The sequence below is a fragment of the Amblyomma americanum genome, chromosome 4 (genome assembly GCF_052857255.1).
Source record: "Amblyomma americanum isolate KBUSLIRL-KWMA chromosome 4, ASM5285725v1, whole genome shotgun sequence".
Taxonomy (NCBI): domain Eukaryota; kingdom Metazoa; phylum Arthropoda; class Arachnida; order Ixodida; family Ixodidae; genus Amblyomma; species Amblyomma americanum.
Window position 1 is genome coordinate 36,641,424 of NC_135500.1, and position 21,990 is coordinate 36,663,413.

A 21,990-nucleotide genomic window follows, 5' to 3' on the forward strand; every position below is an offset into this window, starting at 1 on the left:
CGTCATTGTATCCTTCTGTGTACTTCGGCCTCAAGTGTCATGATGTGTTAACGCCATTGTGCAAAATGCGGATTCCTCCTTGCACCAAAACGTTTTTCTATAAATTACACTCCGACGCTCTACCTGTTAATACGTGACTACCTAGCAAAAACATTTTCTTACCTTATCTTAACTGCCACCTGTTCAATGTACCCGAAACCATTGAACATTGTTGTATCAACTGCGACCTTGCTATTTTTATTTTGGAATGTGCTGCTAAGTATGCTAAAGAAAGACTTCGTTTTAAATTCCTGCAGTGTACGTTACCTTGTGGCCACTCAGCCTGATTACGAACGCTATATGACATGTTTTTCCTCACTGGGCTTCATAGCCTGTGGAAAACGCGCGTGTTAGACCGCAACGCTCAACCTCTTTTTTTCTCCCAGAAGCCATTTGAGCAGAATAATGATCCAACTCAGCGACAGTTGTGGTGAAAGAGACTTTCTACCGGACTGGATTCTCCTGTTGATGCCGTGTCTAACGTTGCCGCCCTTTTAGTTGTGTTGTCTTCATTCAATCTAAAGCAGCGCAGCCACCAGCTAAGTACTTTGTAAATGATCTGTATATCCACTTTCTGTGCATGCATAACATCGTGTAGTAAATACAATGCAGGGAAAGAAAATGCGACGATAGCATAGTGCAGTTGCCAGCGAAGCTGATCTGTTCGCTTCGTGGCGGCTTCGAAACCCAGTCGCGGTAATATTAATTTTATTTCTCCAGGTTGGCCAAACTCACCTCCATTCAAAGTCTCGTTTATTTCTCGCCATTTCCCGCATCACGAGACTAACTTCGGAGGCTTCACCACAGAGTACTTGCATATACAGTGCTTTTTAGTGCTTACGCACTAAAAAGCACTGTATATGCAAAGCCGCGCGCACACAGCACCCTGTCGCTAATCGATCGCGCGCGTTGCACACTGCACGAGCGGCTGGGGTGGAGCACCCGGCCGCATATAATCCGAAGTAGCATACGCTCAGCGTTCACGTCACTGCGCGCACTACCTGCTGCCGATGAGCAAGCGGGCCGTCAAGCCCGCCTGTTCGATGTATGCACAAAGGATGTGCAGTGTTCGAACCACACCTAGCAACTGCGACAGTATTGTTGCACCGAAAATTTCTTCCCACACATCATACATAGACGTCACGTCGTAGTTTGCGACCACGCATCAAACGTTGTTTTTGAAAACGCACCAACATTTTTAGTCCTCGGAAAGCTACAGAAAAGCACGCGGAAGAGCTTGCCGGTCACGCCTGCTGCTTTCTTTCATATTTTTTCTTAAGGCTGCGCACAAGCAGACCTGGCCATCGCTTCACCGAGCGAGCTGGAAAGAAAAAGAATCGCGGTGGTGGTCGACCCTGCATGCTAGTGTATACCCACGGCGCCCTCGGAGCATTGTCACATGCACCCATGCCTGGCACCTCAGCGCAGAACATTAGGTAATACCTGTGCTACTGAGGAAGTGTGACGCCTTCCCAACGATTTTTTCCCCGCATATTGTTCGCATGTAGAGTACTAAACTCTTAAACCAAGTGCCACCAGCAGACGTACCCAAGGCGCCGGCGGACGAAAAGCGCGCCCGGCTGAAAAAGGATGGTGGCCCTCTTTGCAACGCTTTTAGTTATTTTGTAACACAAAGTATGTGCGTGTACTGAACGCAAGGCCCAAAAGCGGCCAAAATAAGATCAGTTCTAACGCACTGACGCTGTCGGGAAGCACGCATTTCACGGCTCCTTCCACTGCCTCACACGACAGCGCACAACCGCTTTTCGCGCGCGCACCGCGTGAGGTGGCGCTACTTGTTCTGGCGCCGCCATACCAGCGCACGAGGCCTATATAGACGACCAGTAATAGGCATACCTTACGCAATGAACGGCAAGGAATGAAGCTCACGCGGTGCACCCAGCGTAGCTAGCGGATTGCAGATCGCACTCGATCCATTTACCTTTACGGGTACACCAGTTAAAAACTGAATTTTAAACAATTGTTTCAGCGCCCTTGTACTGCACAGGCCGCAGCCATCGCTGTCCAATGTGACAGGGGTATAAGACAGATGGCTCTTTAAAAGCCGGAATCGCACTGGTAACATCGATTGCATAGAGGCAAGGAAGAACTGGACGCCGGTACCGCTAGCGCCCGGTGCTCCGACCGCTGGTGCCCTGGCACCCGCCGCGGTGGCTCAGTGCTTAGTCGAGGGAAAGTCATCAGGCTCCAACGGGGGCGTGGGCCAACGGCTGGCCGTAGTGGGAGCATGCAAGTGTGGTCGAGATTAGCCTACGCGATACCTTCGCTCCGTCGTGACCCGGTCAGTTGCGGCGGGCCAAAAGTAGACGGCGTAGTAGTAAGTGTTACCTCTACTCTGCGCCTTTTTACTTTAGTACAACGTTCATGCGGGTCAGCTGGTTCAATTAGAGGATCGTTAAATGTAGACGGCGTAGAAGTAAATTTTACCTGTACTCTGCGCCTTTTTACTTTAGTAAACCGTTCTTGCTGGCTAATTGGTTCATTTTGACGCAAATTGAAGTAGACGGCGTAGAGTAAATGTTACCTCTACTCTTTGCCTTTGTACTTTAGTAGAATGTTCTTGTGGGCTAGCTGCTTCATTTCGAGGAGAGTGGTGTTGTATTCGTTTATTTGTCTCTTGTCGTTGTCTTATTCGTGCCGTACTTAGTTTTTATTTGGCCTTGAAGCAGCGTAAATGACGCAAATTATTCACCCAGAGGCGTCCAGCGAGATTCCTTGGTGGCAACCACAAAAAGGGAAACAAGGGTTCCTCCACTCTGTCGATATGTGACAGAGCAATTAAATCCCAGCCGTCAAAATCAGAGTGGCCAGACAATGTTTCCCCTGGTCCCACAAACCAGTCGCAGCCGGTTACCCATTCACAGCATGGGCCACTATCCGACGTAGAAGAAGCGCTACGAGCACGCAGAAGAAGAAGAACCGCTTTACCGTGGTGTTATACCGCTTGCAACGGCCTGCCCTCCTACGCATGCAGTCCAATAAGGAGAAGAGGTCTCCTAACTCCTCCGCCTACAACAAGGGGAATGCCAAGAAGCGGGGAAAAGGAGGCGTTTTACCGGCAGTCACCTCCAGAACGCCGTCGGACGATAAGGCAAGTCTTTGCGCCATCCGAGCGGAGAAGACACATCCCACCAAGTCTGATGCTGAGGCGAAAGGTATCGGTAGCTCTCTGGTTAGTTCCCAGCCAAATGATGCTACCAAAGGCAAACCTTCTACTGCTGCTGTGGAAACCGGTGCTATCAAGTCCGACGTGGAAACGGAGCGGGACAACAAACTCCGCACTAGCTGCCAGCAACCAGGAGGTCAAGAACAGCCAAGGGACTCTGGCAACGATGGCGCTAAATCGCCTTCGCCACAGGATGTTGTGGGCAACCAGCCAGCAGTGCATGACAGCGCAGAAAGTTCTTTCACCACGGCGTCCAGCAATGCGGAAGATGGAGGACAAAAAGAGGCATCATCTAAAAAGGAAACCAGTATAATTCCTACCCTCTTCCTGTCACCAGTGTCCATGCTTAGCGACAGCAAGAAGTCTTCAAAGCCGGAGGACGAAGCGAAAGGCGAAGGACAGAGGGCAGCAAGCGGGAGGCATTCTACAACCACCGCCAAACGCGACAACCGCACCCCCGTCTCAAAAAAACGCAATAAGAAGCGTGAGGCCCCCGGACAAAACAAAGCAGTCCAGGCGACCTTACCGGAGACAACTGCCGCAGCAGGGCCACCTATACACGTCCTACTTACACCGTCATCGTGTGGTCTCTGTGACAACAACAGCCGCACGTTGCACGCCTCCCAGTTCAACAGGTCCGCCGGCATGGGTGCTATATCCGCGAGAACATCAGGTAAAAAGGTCCCCCGCGGAATCATAAAGAAGACGGTGACTACAACGCGTCGGGTAAAGCATGGTAGAAGGAATTCATTGGATGACGACGAAGATACCACGAAAGAAGTTATGGAAGTAGTGGGTGGTACCGATGTACCATTGCCAAAACAAGAACCAGATTCTGCAGTTGGAAGAGCACCCGTCGTTTCAAGTTCAGTGTCTGGCAAGATTGCAGACGATGGAGTCATCAAGAAAACAGTAACCACAACGCGCCGCAGGAAAGGTGTTGACAAATATGAGCGGAACTCGGACTCTGCCGACGTCATCGAGGAAACTATAACGGAAGTTATCGGACAAGCACACAACGAAGATAAGCAACACACAGAGGATGGCGACTCGAAGACAGGGCGAACCGCTTTATCCCCGTCGCCTACAGACAAGACCACTGGCGCCTTACAGAAGGCAGTTAAAACGACGCACCGACCCAAGAACCGAGGCAAACGCGACGACAGTTACGAGACGGTCACCACGGAAGTAGTTGAACTGTGCGACGATGCTACCCTGGAAGAACCAAATGTCAGATCTGTACAGCCGCGTACTATCTCTGGGGTGGTGCGCGATGCTTCCACCACTCAGTATAGCTACGCAGAACGGAGGCGTCCTGCATTTGCTTCGGGCCAATCACCTCTCTGGGCCGGACCATGGAACCCGCGGATGCGGTTTCGGCCACCAGGACTTTGGGCAAATCCAATCTACAGGCGATCAATGTAAGAGCCTTTTGTTTTCCACCGTCTTGGCATTATGAACCCTGCGCAATGTCGACAGAGGTACTTGCTTCACACGGCAAAGGTGGTAGGTCAGTCGCGCCCTTTGTTTCTTTCTGGAGGAGGCAGTTGTGTGTTGGCGACCAAACCTCCTGGTCGACAGCCCGCTAGCAATTAATAGCAATGATCACAACGTCTTCACTGCGTTAAACACGGAGGCCAAGCGTCGGCTGCATCTTTCAGGTGGCCTATTTTTTCTGGACTATTATCACCTAAATCTGCCAAAGCGGAAGAGTTTTGGAGAGAGAAAAACTTTTGTTATGGAGCAAAGGTTAGATGGAGGCCTCCAGAGCAGTTTTGTAGTCACGTACTTCTGCTGTTCCTTCACTTACTTGCACGACACATAACCACACCTTTGTGCTTCTCTTCTGCGCGCAGGACTCCAGAGTGTCCCATTCATCAGCATGGAACAGCGCGGCATATTCCCGGCTGTCCCCTCGCTGCCGTCTCGCAGAGGATGTCTGTGCCCTCCGGTGCTGCGTGGGGGATGTTGCCAGGGTGCCGTGCTCACTTACCAGCCCACAGCCAGACTTGCCTCGAAGGACACCTGGGCCCGTTCTTCTGTGGACATGCAATGCATGCGCCGATCTGCTCTCCTTCATCTGCGTCACCGTGCTGCGGACAGCCCAGGACGCAGTGCGTCCTCCATGATGACTCTCATACGAGGTCCCCGCCGTGCGATTGCTGCGCCGCGGCTCCTTCGCTGGCCCCCAACGGCTGCGCGGGTATTCTGGAAGAGCGGGATGACGTAAGCGAGGGCACCTACGACGTGCTCTACTACGCCGAACCAGCTGAACGGGAAGCTGAAGATGCGGGCTTCGTTCCTGGTGGAGCCGCGGACCGTCCCACTGACGTCATTTGGGAGACGCCTCCCCGAGATGAGTTCTTCTATTACAGCCGCAACAGCCTCGCCGCCGCGCCTCCGCCACCCTCTCTCATGGCGACACATCGGCACGGTTCGGGCATCGACGATAGTGCAGCTGGCCGTGGCCAAGACCACGCACACGCGAGAGCCGCTAGAGCCGTCACTGATGTCGGCCAGTCCGGTCGGCGCCAGGTGACGCGGCACTCTACGGAAGAGGCTGTTCCTTTCTTTTACTTGAGCTGAGTTCGAAATTGCAGCTGCAGTTTGTGCGCCCAGCCAGCATTGTCCGACAATAGCGATATTCTATATAAGTAAAAATATACAAGCTACTCTGAGGTCACAGCTTTTACTGTCATCATTAGCTTGTCTTACAAATGATGACTACCGCTCCTACGCTGCTTGTACTACTTTTACATGCCTTGAGCTTGTAAACCCCGTACTGCCAACCCGACAGGTATTCAAAGCGCGCAAACGTAGATCGGTGATGTAGAAGGAAATTTTTATCCTCCTGTCTGTGTCTGCATCCATTTCCACTTGTAATCATTAAATTCTTTCTGTTCAGGTATATTATATACAACGGGAAGAAATTTTGTGTTGTCAAATTATTCTCACCGAAAAACAGCGCGCTTTTTTTCGGTGAGATCATGTACCAACTGGCCCGGCAACTGTCCTTAATGCAGTGAAATTATTACTTAATACGCCACTGGTACTTGAGGGAGTAAAACGTTACTTGAGATGAATGGCTCCCAGTACTAGGACTACATACTGGTTATTGAAGTAAGTTCGAGGCGCATGATTTTACAAGAAAAGACGCCAGGAAAGACCTTCAACACGGTTAAGCCCAACTGGCTTCTCTTCTCTTCTAAAACTATCCACCGCCTGCAGTTAACTCCACTGTTAAACCAACTAGCCCAAACACAAACTGTACTTACTGGTAATTGAAAACTGCCTTAACGTGAATCTGTCAGATAAAGGACTTAAATCGGAGCTCCGCTGTTTTTGGGAGTTCGACGAAGTTCAAGGGTTCGAATGAATGAAACTTGTAGGTAAAATGGCATTTTTCTGGGCCAGTTGGTATGAATCCATGATTTGGGCCAGCATGAACTTTGGGACACAAACGAAGAGAGACACGTGGAACACGGAACACACTGCTCTTCGTTTGTGTCCCAAAGTTCATGCTGGCCCAAATCATGGATTGTAGGTAAAGCACGCCTTTTTGTTTTCTTGCTCTAGCAAAAAATGGTGGAGTAATGGCCGATTAAAGCGGCACTAAAAGTAAATACTAAGACAGCGTAGACTAATAGCTTAGGGCCACGTGATAGCAAGAATGTCATGTTTACCGGGAACACTGGCTAAAAGTGAAGTACCCGCGCCGCCTCCACGCATGGATTCGTACTGCTGCGACTGGTGACTTATTTGCGTGCGCGCTTTCTCCAGGAACGCTATTTCGCCATTAATAGGCAATTACCATCGAAATTCGAGGCAAGCGGCGCGGCAATCTTAACCGCGAATGCGAAGAGTCTCATATTAAAACGGCGCAAAACAACCAACGGACAGAATTAAAGGATAGACGCAAACACGAACGCTCAGTCGTCCGCCTCACATTCTGTGCACACAGGCTGCGTGTGGCCGTTGTACACAGCATGCTCAGAACTGCGAGCTCTCAACGGCATTCACGCTCCGTTGTGCTTGCTAGACGTCCGGTTTCGTTCTCACCTCACCCGTCTGACTAGCTACTTTGTGCAGGCTGTGGGCGTTATGCAACAGCAAAGTGTCCTCTTTTTTTTTTCTCTTAGTGCACTCAAAACACGAACTAGCCCGAACAGGAATAAAGGCTAAGTAAGCTGTCCTCAAGAGCACTCCCGTTTAGGAATAGGGTATTGCGCTCAAGCCCCGCGGCAGGTTTCTATCACTAAAAATAAGCTTTACTTACGGTTGGCAATGGAAACAAATTCCGCCTTAAATTCTTGCGAAGTTGTAGCAGTTACGGAGACTTTGGCCGAAGTGTCAACCTCCTCTATTTGCTAACCTCAAGAACTCCGGGGCCGCGTTTAAAAGCCTCCTTCCATTGAACGCTGCATCCAGTCCCTTCTCTTAGCAGTGGGGATATGCCTCCGTTGCCAAGGGTAAGCATTCCGCATATTCAGTGATCGAAATCCACCCCAGACTAGGGCAGCCCCAGTTTAAGGGAAAAAACTCGAGTAAAAAAGTGCACGAGGTACGCATCTGCCAGAAAGTAGCGATCGAAAATGTGCATTCAGCATGGCCACTCAGGAAACGATACGCGCTCAAGCCACTAGGTCGCCGTCTGGCATTATTCGATGCAGCTAGGAGCTGCAACGGTCACTAGTGACGCGTTTCAGTCGGTAAACTCAACCGGTTGGATGCAGTGCTCTCGCCTAAATCTGGCTGAGCCCTGTAGGACCCATACCATTGTCGAAGCCCTGTCTATCGCGTGGGAAAATTGGCGCGACACTGCAGGGATCTTTTTGAAGGAGAATGTTTGCTATACATCGAAGGCATCTGAATTTTTAAACAATGGCAAATATTTATTTTAAGAGCTCATGCGCATTCGCAAAATACATAAAGTAATAAAAAAAACGCCGTTATGTCGCGTAATGCGCTAATCTGAACAAGCGCTCTCCTTTACGTGCACGCTGTGTCGATTCTTTTACGACTTAATTGTTTTCTGTCCATGAATGTGTGGGCTCAGATTTGCGAATGTTTCCGGGCAGTGCGTTTGAGAACTCAAATGGGAAAAACTAAGGATAAGTTAGCGGAAAATACCTTAGTAACACCCGATTTGTTGTTGGCATTGCATTGCTAAGTATTTGGTCATAAGAAGGCGTAACATAGAACCAACACCAGAAAGGTGGACAAAAAGGCGGACTGGCATTTTTATGACCAAAAATCATGCACCAAATAGCCCAGCAACAAGTTCTAATTGAGTACCTTGCTAAGAAATTAAGGCAGCGAAATGCAAAGCATGTTCGACGACAGACAATAGAACGGTGGGTTTAAAAATGATAAGAAGAAATTAGAGTAATTTTCAACAGTCTCTGAGGAGAGAAGGAGTTTGCGACATCCAGCGAAAAATTGGAAGTGCTACAGAAACTCATCTATTTAAGGCAGTTAGTGATTGCAGATCAGGACCACGAGAGTTAAATGACGAACACGTGGCAGTAAGAATATTGTGGAGTGCTTTCTACAGGTACTCCCAGATCATGGACACCAGTTCGCCAAAATTCCTCAAGGGAAAAGTATATAACAGCTGTATCTTGCCAGTTCTCGGTCATGCGGCGAAAACTTTATTGGTAACGGAAGGCTTGATCTTAAATGGAGGAGCAGCGCAGCGAGCTAAGGAAAGGAAACTGAAAGTTGTAACGTTAAGAAACAGGGAGAGAGCAGAGTGGGTCAGGAAACACACGCGAATGAATGACATCCTAGCTGAAATCAAAAAGAAGAAAGTGGGCATGTGCAGGGCATTCTATACGAAGGGAAGTTAGCCGATGGTCCTTTAGTGTAGCCCACGATATTAGGAATTCTGCCGGGTTATCGTGGCCGCAGCTGGCACAGGCCAGGGTTAATTGGAGGGTTAGTGGGAATCGCAGGGGACGTTGTTAGGCCGATAGGTTCCGCGAGTATTTGTCGGCGTCTGACGACCGCGAGTGCCACCCGATTACAACAAACGCTGAAGGAGACCATGATCGAGAATGGAGCGGCCACCAACTGATAGGCAGTGTGCCACAGGCAGCGCCGGTCGTACAAAGCAAACGTATAGCGCGTCCGGCATGCGTGTCGATGCACAAAGTCGAAAAGAGCGATCGAGCGGCTAACGGAGTGCGCAACTGCTGCCCTGCTCCTCGCAGTGCTGCAGCAGCTGTGCTGCCCACGCAGGAAAGGTGGTTATATCGGTAGCCTCTCGACTGAGTGCTCAGACAGACAGACAGACGTCAGCGGATTCAACTGAGGAATGAGGACAGTTCCATCACTACAAACCATTTTTAAGGCGAAAGCCTTTAATGGCGCATACTCGCGGCCATAGATCTGTCCGGCGTCCGTTACATCCAGCAACTCGATAAGAAAAGTGGGACGCGACTGCGTGTTGCAGCGTTGCCAAGGGGTCCACGGTTTGTGATGCTGGTCTGATGCGAAAAAATTAATGCGACAATTCATCACGAAATTTTGATGTCATTCTACTGCAAAAAAAAAAGTTGATGCAAACACTCATCAAGAATCAATTATACCGGTCTGATGCAAAAACACAAGACTTTGCTTTAGTGATTGATTTCTGATGACTCACAAGGATTATATCATAATTAAATAAGAAATTTCATATTCATTTTTGTAAGAGCTCTCTCGTGTGAGCTGCAGCAGCGAGTGACAGCGAGCACCTGCGCCAGAGAGTGAAGTCCGGTGGGCGGCGTTGCTTTGCGCGCGAACTTTCAGCAAAACTAACACTTTCGGCGCAACTCGGCAACACTGTAACACAATGCTCTAGACAGGGAGCACTCAAATACAAGGCATGCTTGCACCTATACATCCGCGGTCGGCTTACACAGTCCGCTCGGTACATACTGGCCCTGTTTTAGATTTCGGGAGCACTCATGGCTCTCTTCCAAACGCGAATTATCTTTCTGCCACGCGTTCGACTCTTCTTCCTCTTTCTGCGCAGGTTTCTCTTCCGAAAGCGGTTCTCACTTCTTTCCAGTTTCTTCTTGACTTCTCTATGGTGCCTGTCCTGCTCCGCTCCCCCTGCATCAGCAGAGTGCGCTTCGTTTTTGTAGCGATAGCTACATTACTGTAGCATTTCGAGCCTTCCGCGCGTCGGCGCCGCCACGCTGTCACGTGGTGCGGAGCAGCTGCCGGTAGCGTGGCGCCGTGGCTGATCACGTGGTTCGTCACGTGGCTGGTCACGTGACCAAGTTCCACTCGGCCAGCTGTAGCTATCGCGTCACTCCAGGTTTAACCAGAGTTAAACCACCGCCAATTTTTTTTCCTTTTTAGTTCCTTCCACACTCTCCTGATGGGCACGCCCGGTTCGCTGTCGCACGCATCATCCGAGTTCTCTGCCGTTGGAGCCTCCGGTTTAGTTCCTTTTCGTTCTTCCGCCGCTGAAATTTCTCTACATTGCGATTTTTTCTTATCTTTCGTTTTTCTGTTTTTACCTCGTGCACAGTACTCGGAGCACCGCTCATTAGTCGCTGGAGACGCATTCTCCTCACTTCTGCCCAGTACTGCTTCCTCAGTTCCTTCCTTCCCTTAGTCAACTTCTGAGCAGTCGTCACAAGGCTCTCCTTCAGCCTGCTCCTATCCTTGCACTGCAGTGTCGCCTTTCTCAGAGGAGAAATTTTCCAAGCCTTCCTCATCGGCAAACGCCTCCTCGATGTTCGAGGGTTCACACGGAACAGATTCCTGTTTTTCACTGAGCGTGCTCTCTTCAGATACAGTTACGTCGGAGCTTTAGCATTATTTGCCATTTGACCAGTCTCGCGCAGTCAGCACTGCAACATTCAGACGTGCTTCGCTAAGACTTCTCGGCAGAGGTCAAACTTTTTTTCTTCGCATTCAGGCGGCTTCCTGAAGGTACACTCTGACTGAACCATCACGTTGGAATTATCTTCAGTGCTTGTTACCTCAGTAGTAATAGCCACATTCCTACATTCCTCAGAAAGCGTAACTCCGGTCCGGTCTTCACTCTATGTGATCGCATTTGCAGGAATGAGCTATTCCACAACCAAACATTAACCTTTGGAGCTAGCTGCAACGTTTCCTGTGGTTTCCAAAGAATTAGTCTTTTTCACTCTTCCACCCGGCCTCTACGGTGCTAAGTTCTATTGGCTTCCTGACACTCTTCAAAAGCCGAACTTCAAGTTTCATCACAAGGATTGCATGCTCTCTTTCAAGGGGCCCTTCGGTCTCTTCCTCTCTCCTCTTCCATTCTGTTTCTCTCTCCAACGAGAGTTTCTCTGCTCCTTCTTGTCTCCTCTCCGCCCTCTCTCAGTGTCTTCCCGAAGCTCTTTACACTTTTCGTCCACCCGCTGAACGTGTTCAGCTCCCTTCAGACCCTTGTGAATGCCTATAGCTGAGATATCTTCTTGAGATTCATTCTGAGCCTGAACCCTTCAAATCAGCAAATACCTCTGCTTGGTGAATTTTGCCAACCGCTTCAGCGCGGCACCTCAGGATATCGCTCTATTTACTAATGATCATTTACGACCACTCCGTACACTCCTTCCCACTGTTCTCCGTTATTTGCGCTTGCAAAGCACCAAACGTCCTGTCGCACACGCCATAAATGTCACCTTTGCGGACTTTGTAACGTGCACTCCCATACAACTTACAGCGTGGGGGGGGGGGGGGGGGGGGGGGGGGTAGCTGCTCCGATCTCGAAGGAGATGCCCTCGACTCACCGGGACAAGCTCAGCCAGGAACAAGGTACCAAATGACAAAGGGGGTGGTCGTTTGGCGCCAAGCTTTCGCCCGTGGCAGGCCACAGAATAGGTCGGAGTCAAAGCTTCACAAACAAAACAAACTGTATACAGCAAAGAGACGACACAGAGGAATTTTTAATCACTTGTACGAGCACATGCCGGGTGTGCATACAGAACAACGCAACACATGCAAAGTATCACACGAGAGAGAGAATACATCAGAGGTCTTGCACTTAAGTGCTCTAATACAGGAGAGATACAAACAAAACAACACCGGGCACTGCGACAGTCCGACGACCGGAGGACGGGGCCGTCCCGAAGGCGCACTGCATCGCTGGTCCGTGCTCGGCGAGTGGTGTTAACCCATGCGGGAGCGCTTCTCCTAAGCTGTAACTGCAGCACAGGCTCCAAGGTCGCTTCGTTGTGGTGGAGGATGGCTCTATCTTCTGCTACCCTCTGCTGAGAGGCAATAGCACGGGCTGAGAGACAGAACTCAACGTCCTTCTTTTATAGGGCGCGCCGCATCTGTTCGTTCCTTCGCGCCAAGGAAGGCGCGCACCAATACACTGTGTCAGCTTTAAAATTACTCTATCAGCGTTCCGCAGCGCGTGGCTTCCAGAGAATACGAGTCACTTACTCCCGACCTGACGCCGCTGGTGCGCAAGCCAAGTGGAGAGCGCCGCACAAAGCACGCTCAAGGCTACGCGCTCTCCCCTGGCAAGCGGGGTTCGTTTCTCAAACTATCGAATCGTCGGCGGCCGATATTCCTTACGCGCCGCACCGGCGAGTGAATGCGCGCCGATTTTTGTTACACAGGTTTCCCACAGCTTTACGGGGAAGCTTCATGACTAGTAAAACGTCAATAAAGGCCGCGTTTGGGCGAGTTGGTTTTCCATGCTGAACGTAAAAGCGCAAGAAACAAGAACGCAGAATAAGACAGACAACACAAGCGCTCACTTCCAACTGATTTTATTACATGCACGAAACAGAATTTTATACTCTTGATAAAGCCTGGAAGGTATTACCACAGAGTGGTGAAAGATAGATGACAGTGATCGTGCGTCACACTTAGGCGATAAAAGATGGGACATCTCTTTTTGTGAGAGCAGAATGGACGGAGCACTTACGCAGTCATCGCCAGCTCGCGCTATCTCCAACGCCTCAACAATTTCTCGCGTAATTTGACATTCGTTCCCGTAAAGGATTTTGCACTTGTGAAAGAGAGCACGAGAACCCTCTTTTCTTTAGCTTTTGCATTTTAGACAATGAATGCTCATGTGCCCCCCTTTATTTTTTGTTCACAACATAGTCATGCTCACCCAATCGCTCATTTAAGCATCTTCCCGTTTGGCCTATATAATACTTACCACAGGATAACGGCACTTTGTAAACAGCACCTTTCGTGCATCTCGCAAACGGCTTTTGATGCCTGATCGTGCAACCAGTTTTTCTTGGGTTTTCTAAAGTGCTAAGCTTACATAATCAACTCAGCTTATTTGGGGCAGAGAACAACACGTCAACGTTTACGCTGTTGCCAATTTTCCACCTTTTGCTACCTGTTGCCTGTTGCCACAGTCTTAAAAAAATTGGCAACAGCGTAAACGTTGACGTGTTGTTCTCTGCCCCAAATAAGCTGAGTTGATTATGTAAGCTTAGCACTTTAGAAAACCCAAGAAAAACTGGTTGCACGATCAGGCATCAAAAGCCGTTTGCGAGATGCACGAAAGGTGCTGTTTACAAAGTGCCGTTATCCTGAGGTAAGTATTATATAGGCCAAACGGGAAGATGCTTAAATGAGCGATTGGGTGAGCATGACTATGTTGTGAACAAAAAATAAAGGGGGGCACATGAGCATTCATTGTCTAAAATGCAAAAGCTAAAGAAAAGAGGGTTCTCGTGCTCTCTTTCACAAGTGCAAAATCCTTTACGGGAACGAATGTCAAATTACGCGAGAAATTGTTGAGGCGTTGGAGATAGCGCGAGCTGGCGATGACTGCGTAAGTGCTCCGTCCATTCTGCTCTCACAAAAAGAGATGTCCCATCTTTTTATCGTTCAAGTGTGACGCACGATGACTGTCATCAATCTTTCACCACTCTGTGGTAATACCTTCCAGGCTGTATCAAGAGTATGAAATTCTGTTTCGTGCATGTAATAAAATCAATTGGAAGTGAGTGCTCGTGTTTTTTGTCTTATTCTATGCCCTTGTTTCTTGCGCTTTCACGTTCAGCGAGTAAAACGCAATGAAGGACTGCAGCTATATATTTTCGTATTTTACTTTCTTTTTCGGCGTACCCTTTTTAATTCAGGTTATTAGTGGAGTACAAATAAATTGCACTGACTTTCTTTTTTCTGCCTAGATTACAACGAGTCGCCTTGGCGAAAGTGTAAGACTTCCTATGCAGCCACAACAGCTCCATTATGATGACGGCTTGCTCACCTTTTCAAGACGAACGTCAAGGGCCGTACTCGAGGAGGGAAATTCGCCACTAGATAATGTCACCTGTAAGAAGTCGGAATACGAGCGCCTTTCTTGGTCGACGTGTCGTGTGAGCCCCGAGAAAAAACGACTTTCCGTCATCGGTGGGGAAGCACCCTTTCCACCGGGAAGCAACGAAGAAAAGCCCGACGAAGAGAGGCTCCCGGGACATAACGAGATCAAAGGCGCAGGGGAAACGACAACTCTGCAGAAATCACCTGAAAACACTGAAACGAACCTTCTGTCAAAGACTCTGAAGAAAGAACTGACATTCAGCACCAGCACGAAAACGACGTCGTTCGATGGGTCGCCGAAGCTGCCAGTCAGATCGTCCGCAGAAAAAGGTGCCCAAGCGCATTCGATAACATATTCGACGAAGTACCTCGCTGACGTGCGCCCTGGTGTACAGGTGAGCCCCACCAACGTGGCGCTGCCGGAGCGTAGCACTGACCCTTACTCCGCTTCTATACAGCGTTCCGCCGAACGCCCAGGCTGGGTGCCTCCAAGTGCCGCAGGACACGCAAGGCGTGCCTCTACGGAGAGACGCTGTACCGGAAAAAACTCGCCCCATGAAGCGGGAGAGGAAGCTTCTGCTGCCATTAATTTATGTGAACAAAAATGCCATCCATCGCACGAATCGGCAGGTTTGCAGCGCCATGGCGTCCCTGCTTGTGCTTGCCAGTGCCACCATTTACCGGCTGCATGTTGTGAGGCACGAAGATCTGCTACATTTTCTGTCGATTCGCACCACCATTTTTCCCCACAGGCAAAGCAGGTTAATATTACAGCCTTCAACGCCATTGCTCCGACGCTCGCATACGCGCCTCTCCATCCCGCAACTGAAGTGAATAGGATAAGTCAGCTGCAACAGCGGGGTCCTGGCATTTCCACAGACAGAATGGATAATATGCTCCAAGCTTCGCATACAGAGAAGAAAACAGGTAACGAAAAAAGAGAAGGGTTCTACATAGTGCTTCCGCCAGAGACTGAGACAGGAGGAAGAAAAGTATACCGTGCTAGACGCCTATCGTTCGCAAGCAGGGCACCTGAAGCACAAAATGCTGCTGCTCAAACTGAAAATAAGGCTACCAATGACAAAAATATGGACGTTAAAAACGCGGCTTTTGAAAGCAGGGAAGGCTTGGAAAAGTACCACTGGGCGCTACCAGCCCGCACAGACGGGTTTGAACATCGGTACGGACGTTGCAGTCCTGCTTGCTCCGTTTCGCGTGACGCTTCCTATGAAGATGAAATGCTGGCGCAACCGGGTTCGCACACACCAGGTATGATGGCATCGCCCTGGGCGTCGAAATGTGGCGCCTGGCCATCTACAGACGCATATGAGGAGCCAGGAAGCAACCGTGCACATTTGTTGACGTACAAGAACGCATGCAAGGGACGAACTTCGCCAGATGGTAATGAAGATGTCGTGTCGGGTCGTGCTTCTTCATCAGGACAACCATTTGAAGTACTCATCGAGTTGAAGCGCCTTCCAGGTGACCTGGGTCCCACGGCTGTGGCTTTCCAGCTAGAGAGAAGTAATCCTGAAGGTTCGCTCGACCCGATACAGCTCTTGGCCAAGCATCACCGGGTAAATCACGACGAACAGTTCCTGGTGACCGCGCTGCGTGAGGGAGACAGTCATGCCGTTGAGAACAGCCTTTCCTACTCAAGGGGCTCCTCCAACAACTTGTGCCAAGTCTCAAAGAATTCGCCAGTTCCTGCTAAGGTGAACACAGTCGAAGCACCGGAAACGGTCTCAATACTAAGGCATAGCCCGCGAAAATGTACCGAAGGCGCGTGGTACCTTGAAGACGGCCTTCTTGGAGACGCTCCAGCGTGTGGGACGAAAGATCTGACACTCCGCAGAGGAAGCCAGCGTGCAAGTGATGGCGCATGGCTGCCGAATCCACTTCCGCGCTCAATCAACGTCTCGCGCAACGGTCCAGAAGTGTCGACCATGCGACCGTCAGGTGACTGCATTTCCCTGCTTCAAAAGCTTTTGTTCACACAGCTTGCGAATAGCGAACTTGAACATAAAGAAGAATGCAAGCGTCTCATAGCAAGTGATCTTTACGTGAAGCCGAAAACATCGACCAGTACCATCCTACCTGTACGCATTCTGAACCCGCCGAATGGCAAACTTCGCTCCGAACCGATAAGTATTCTTGAAACACGCGCTAAGGCGGAACCTATTTTCGAGGGCAGTGGCGGTACGGAGGTAGGTTCTCAATCTGACGCTGTGTTAGGGGTTCCCGAGCTGATCAACGAAGTGTACGCTTCAGTAGACGCAATCGCAACAACAAAGAGCGATTCAAACAGAGAAATGCGCCTGGAAAGCTTGGGTGGTGGCGAGTGTCGCGATCAGCAGGGCGCACTAAAGGAAAGAACCAATCTGTTGCTCATTGAGCGAGATCTCTCGCGTGCTCGCTCAGAAGTGAGTGAATTTGAGCCCGTGGAGAGAAGACTTGCTCAAGCATTGTCGGCCTCTGAGCTATCGCAGAGGAAAACACAGCCACCACTTCGGACAGTCGAAAGAAAAGGCAGCTGCCCACCGGAAACGGGAGCTCTTCCGATTGATCTCAAGACTCGGAAAATCACGCGCACGTCTGTGCTGTTATTATATCCCGAAATTTTGTTGTCCCTAATCATATCTTTGCTGTGTGTCGCCTGGATCGCTGTTGTATACCCGATGCGCCGCGTGGAGTCTACGGAGGCAGTACATATCGTGGTTCGCGACACGACTTCGCTGCGATTGACGACTATGGGGCTGGAAACGACTGGGAGGAAAACAGCATCGACATCGTCCACCGAGGAACCGCCGCGAGCCTACTTCTGCTCGTCTCTTTTCTGCCTAAAGGAGGCTGCGCGCATCGCATCTGCGTTGAGCAAGGATCTGTCGCCATGTGACAACTTCTACCAATACGCCTGCCGCGTTTTCGAAGGCAGCGAGCCATTGTCTGCCGCAGGCCTCGGAGTTTCTTTGTCTGCAGACACAGTGCTGGAGGAGTCTGCGGCTTCCTTGCTGAAGGCTTACATGACGCGCAAGAAAAACGCCGCGTCGTCCTCGGCTGGATTCTTATACAAGGCTTGTATGTCCTCCTACCAGCACACTGCAGCCTTCATGAAGACCAAGGTGTTAGCGGCGCTTCCGATAAAGACATGGCCTCATAATGGATCCGTGGACGCGCTCCAAGTTTGGAGGACCGCTGGAATCGTCGCGCGAAAATACGGCGTCGCAGCGCTCCTCAAGGTGGGCGTCGGCTTCGAAGCAGCTCGAAACGAAGCCAGCGTCGATCTTGAGCTTCCTCGCTCCCTGTTCTTCAGCGGGGACGACTCACGCCCCAGAGTAATGCGCATGCTCAGGGACGCCGTGCGCGAGGTAGCAGCGGAGTTTGGTCACCGAGCCTCCGCTGCCAACCTGAGCGCGCAGATCGTGGCTGTGTTCAAAGGGCTCGCCAAGCTGAGCCGCGCACCAAAGGCAAGAGCGTGCCGGGTTAGGAAGCTCAAGCACGTCGACCACAGCATCCGCGCTTTTGTCGAGGCGGTCTTCGAGAAAGACGTCAACGCGAACACGACAGTTGTCGTGAGGGAACCGGACCTGGTTATGGGAGCACTCGTCAGGCTCACGCACGACCTGAGTGTGCGCTCTTTCCTCAACTATTTAGGCTTCCGCCTTGCCGTAAGCCTGGGGATCCTGTTTCCGGACCGCCTTGTGAACCTCAGGCGGCTGTTCAGTATCGAATTCGCCGGCCGCGTTGTGCCAGACAATATGAAGTGGTTCTTGTGCATGCGCTTTGCAGAGCGCGTTGAGCCCGTCTGCCTGGAAAGGGTGCAAGCAAATATGTTCGCTGGTGACACAGCTGTTGGCTTGGCTCGACGGATGTGGCTGCAACAAATGGAGAAATTTTTCGCCAAAAACTTGCGCCGCATGGCGTGGATTTCGGAAAAGACTCGTTATCTCATGCAGAGAAGTATAAACGGTTACCGGTTCGTTCATTTTTTCTCTCCAAACACTTCGAGCAACGAGGCTGGATGCGTGGCGGTGCCGCACGCATTAATATCAAGAGGACGCTTGAAAGAGTCGCAAGCTTTGCTAATCATCCTGGCTATTTGGGAACTTCACCAGAAGAGATACCTGAGAAGAATAATTGAGAAGATTCCGCCCAGGGACGCAGGATTCCTCTTCGAAACAAACCCGAGGTTAGTGTAGTAGCCGTTGCATTTGCAACTATCGACAGCGTGCGTGTACCGAAACTCATTTTGACGCAGTTTACGTCTAGAAAGTGCTCATATTAAATTACAGTGTAATGTGGAAATGGTCAAGTGTAGGTAAATATGACTTTCCTGAACATTTTACGGCACAGTGGTTTTTATGAGCGCTTATGTGAAAAAGTTAGTACCTTAACACGTGGTGTACAATTCACACCCGGTAACAAGTCCGCGGGGCTCAATTTCTGCTGCCAGAAAAAAAATTACTCAATTGCCCGCACTCTGTTCGTTACGCCCATTTGATTACACACCTTGCTAGCAAGAGTAGGGTGCGTAACGAGCGCATAAAAATGTATTTGCATGCACAGCTCAAGTATCACAAAATCACGTAGTAAGAATATCCAGAGATATTTTTTAGCACCTTGTTTTCCGCACCTATATATCGTCCGAAAAGTGCAAAATTGAAGCTTTTTAGGCTCGCGCAGTCCGTTTGCTGAGTAGTGGAAAATGCGATATACTGCACTCTAGAGTTATTGCATTACTTCCTTGGAGGCAGGCAATTTCATCTCTCAAGAGTTTCATTGTGCCATTTCTTCTCTCATAGAAGTCATGAAGCAGCTCTGTGAATTGCGAGAAAGAACTCTCAATCAATGGGACCTGCTGCGAACAATTTTATGCACAAATGGAAGGACAAAATTTGCTTCCCGTTACATTCTTCAGCGAATTATTTTCTCATTTTTTTCTTCGCTTTCATACCTATGGGATCGAAAACTATCGGTTCACGCTCATCTTCCTGAGGTGTAGTTTATTAAAAATTATCTGTAAGGTTGCTGCGCAGCGGTATGTATGCGTAATGCACGTAGGTTTCGCTCCTCACCACTTTATAGAAATGAAAATGCAAGTTTAATTTAGAAGCTTCGATATATTTGCTCTTCACATAAAGGCAATATGAATGCGGTTAATACAAGAGGAGGGTTCACGTGCTCTGTAACTGTTAGCGCGGCCTCCTGTGTTCGCAGCAGTGAACAAAGTAGAGGAATCGACAAAGTGGGGTAGTATTACCATACGGCGCAGAATAACACAATCAAGTGTTGTTTGCACTAAATGAGAGCGTCCACAACTTCAATAAACGCAGCCAGTGACTTTGCACAGCCGCTTCTGTTGATGACGCAGACTGAGAGAGGCCCAGCAAACGGTATACGTTCCCGCGGGCCTCGTCAACGCTTCGGTGCCGGAGAGCAGCACGATGCTCGCATTCCACCTGTCCCGCGTGGCCACCCGCCTGTTCCGTGCCCTGGTGCCCCTGGCCAGCGGCGAGGAGGGCCAATGCTCGGGCTCGCTGACGCTGCAGTCGCTGCGATCGCTGGCTCGGATCCGCCAGTGCCTGGCGAAGGACGCGCTGTCGCTGCCCCAGCAGCTGCAGCCCGCCGCCTCCGACGTGCTGCTCGCCGACGAAGGCCCCGAGGGCGAGCGAGCCGGGCTCGCCATTTTGGCGCAGACGGCCGCCCTCGGTCTCGCTTTCGCCGCGTTCAAGGTATCCCCTAGCAATGCCTCGCACACCGCAGCAAAGGCCTGATATTGACGGTGGGCCAGCCATCTTGAAGCGCACTGCGGAGAAGGACGTCAACCTGCGCATGTTCTTTTTGATGTGTCTGGCCGCGCGCTCTGTTTGAGGGGGATGCTGACGTACGCCGGAGAGGTGTCCGTCGTTTCTGCCTCTCGCCACATTTCTATCGTCTTGCTTAAATGGTATGCAGCCAAAACAACTCGCTCACCTTCGTACTCCTGACAATCAAGATGGCCACTTTACGGATTATAGACGCGCTCGACCAGACGTCGTTGAGCGTATATTCGGGATAAAATTAGTTTTAATTTCTAACTGCAGTACACTGTGAGCACAGATGTTTGGCGAGCGCTTATCCAAGAAGAGGAATGCGTTATGTGTGTGGTACAGGAAAGCTGTCACTTGCTTAAGCTGACGTGAAGCCTGTTCTTGCGAGCTGGCTCCTTCCGTTCAGTGTAACAGATGTCGCGATTAATTTGCATCGTTCAGGTTGTCACACTGCAAACTCTTACCTGCCCATTCGCTAGTTGTACCGAGGTGACATAGTAGCTCGTGCTCAGCCTAAGTAAGGAAGCCTGCACCTTAACAACGACATTATGCTGAACAACCTGCCTGCGCCTTCACAAAAACAATACGCGGAAGAAGCAGCGTACTATCACGGTGGAACGAAACGCGAACAACACGGTGCCTATGCACTCCGCTGTTCGAATATCTTTTCATCGCGCTTTCGCCTTCGTGGTAAGAAAAAGATATTATAGAGTCATGCTAGAATGTATGACGGACGACTCTGGCGTCTTTTCGATACAACCGAAGTAAAAGCGTCATGAAAAGGAATGCAACAGTAGAGCGCATAAATTCCGCTCTAGCCACCGCGGTGGCTGAGTGGTTACGGCGCTCGGCTGCCGGCCCGAAAGAAGCGGGTTCGATCCCGGCCGCGGAGGTCGAATTTCGATGGAGGCGAAATTATAGAGGCCCGAGTACTGTGCTCCGTCAGTGCACGGTAAAGAACCCCAGGTGGTCGAAATTTCCGGAGCCCTTCACTACGGCGTCTGTCATATATAGCCTGAGTTGCTTTGGGACGTTAAACCCCTATAAACCAAACCAAACCAGATTCCGCTCTGTTCGCGTTTATTTCCCTACCGTAATGTACCTAGGCTGTGCATGTTACAAATCTCGGCCAAGTATAACTGTACCTAATCATGTAAATAAATGAAATCGTGATGGTATTTGGCTTAATATGTTTCAAAAGAAATATTTGCCAGGGCCGTGCCTGTCCCTCTATGCAAGAGCTGCTGCACTCCACGCGCTTCACAAGTTTGAGTGGTTGATTAACCACGGTTATTTGAAACCTGCATATAGCGCAAAAAGCACAACGCAAGGAAGACGGCCCAGCGACGCGCGCAAGTGAAATTTATTTTCACCCCAAAGAAGAAAGCTGTGCACCTCGCATGCATGCATTCATCCCCGTGGCGCTGCTCGTCGTACGCAGGAGATGATCCACGTGAGCCGCATCTGGCGCCTCGACTTCAGGCTCGCTTCGCTCCGCAACGTCTCGGCCGAGCAGCTGTTCTTCCTGTACTACGCGCTTGACAACTGCGAACGCAGCGACGCCGCGTACCGCGACCACATGTATAACGCCTGGCGCCACCTACCTGCAGAGCAGAGGGTTAATCTGCCACTGCGCCATCTGGCGCCTTTCGCCGACGCCTTTGGCTGCACGCTGGGCTTGAGCGC

At 50.4% G+C, this 21,990-nt stretch overlaps 1 protein-coding gene across 1 annotated transcript; it reads left to right on the plus strand.

Annotated features, from left to right (window-relative positions):
• Window positions 1-2,923: 2,923 nt before the first annotated feature.
• Window positions 2,924-6,015, plus strand: LOC144130069 (uncharacterized). The gene is made up of 2 exons (XM_077664091.1): window positions 2,924-4,647; window positions 5,083-6,015. The coding sequence occupies exons 1-2, from the start codon at window positions 3,029-3,031 to the stop codon at window positions 5,810-5,812; spliced, it is 2,349 nt and encodes a 782-aa protein (XP_077520217.1). The 5' UTR covers window positions 2,924-3,028; the 3' UTR covers window positions 5,813-6,015.
• The last annotated feature ends 15,975 nt before the right edge of the window (window positions 6,016-21,990 follow it).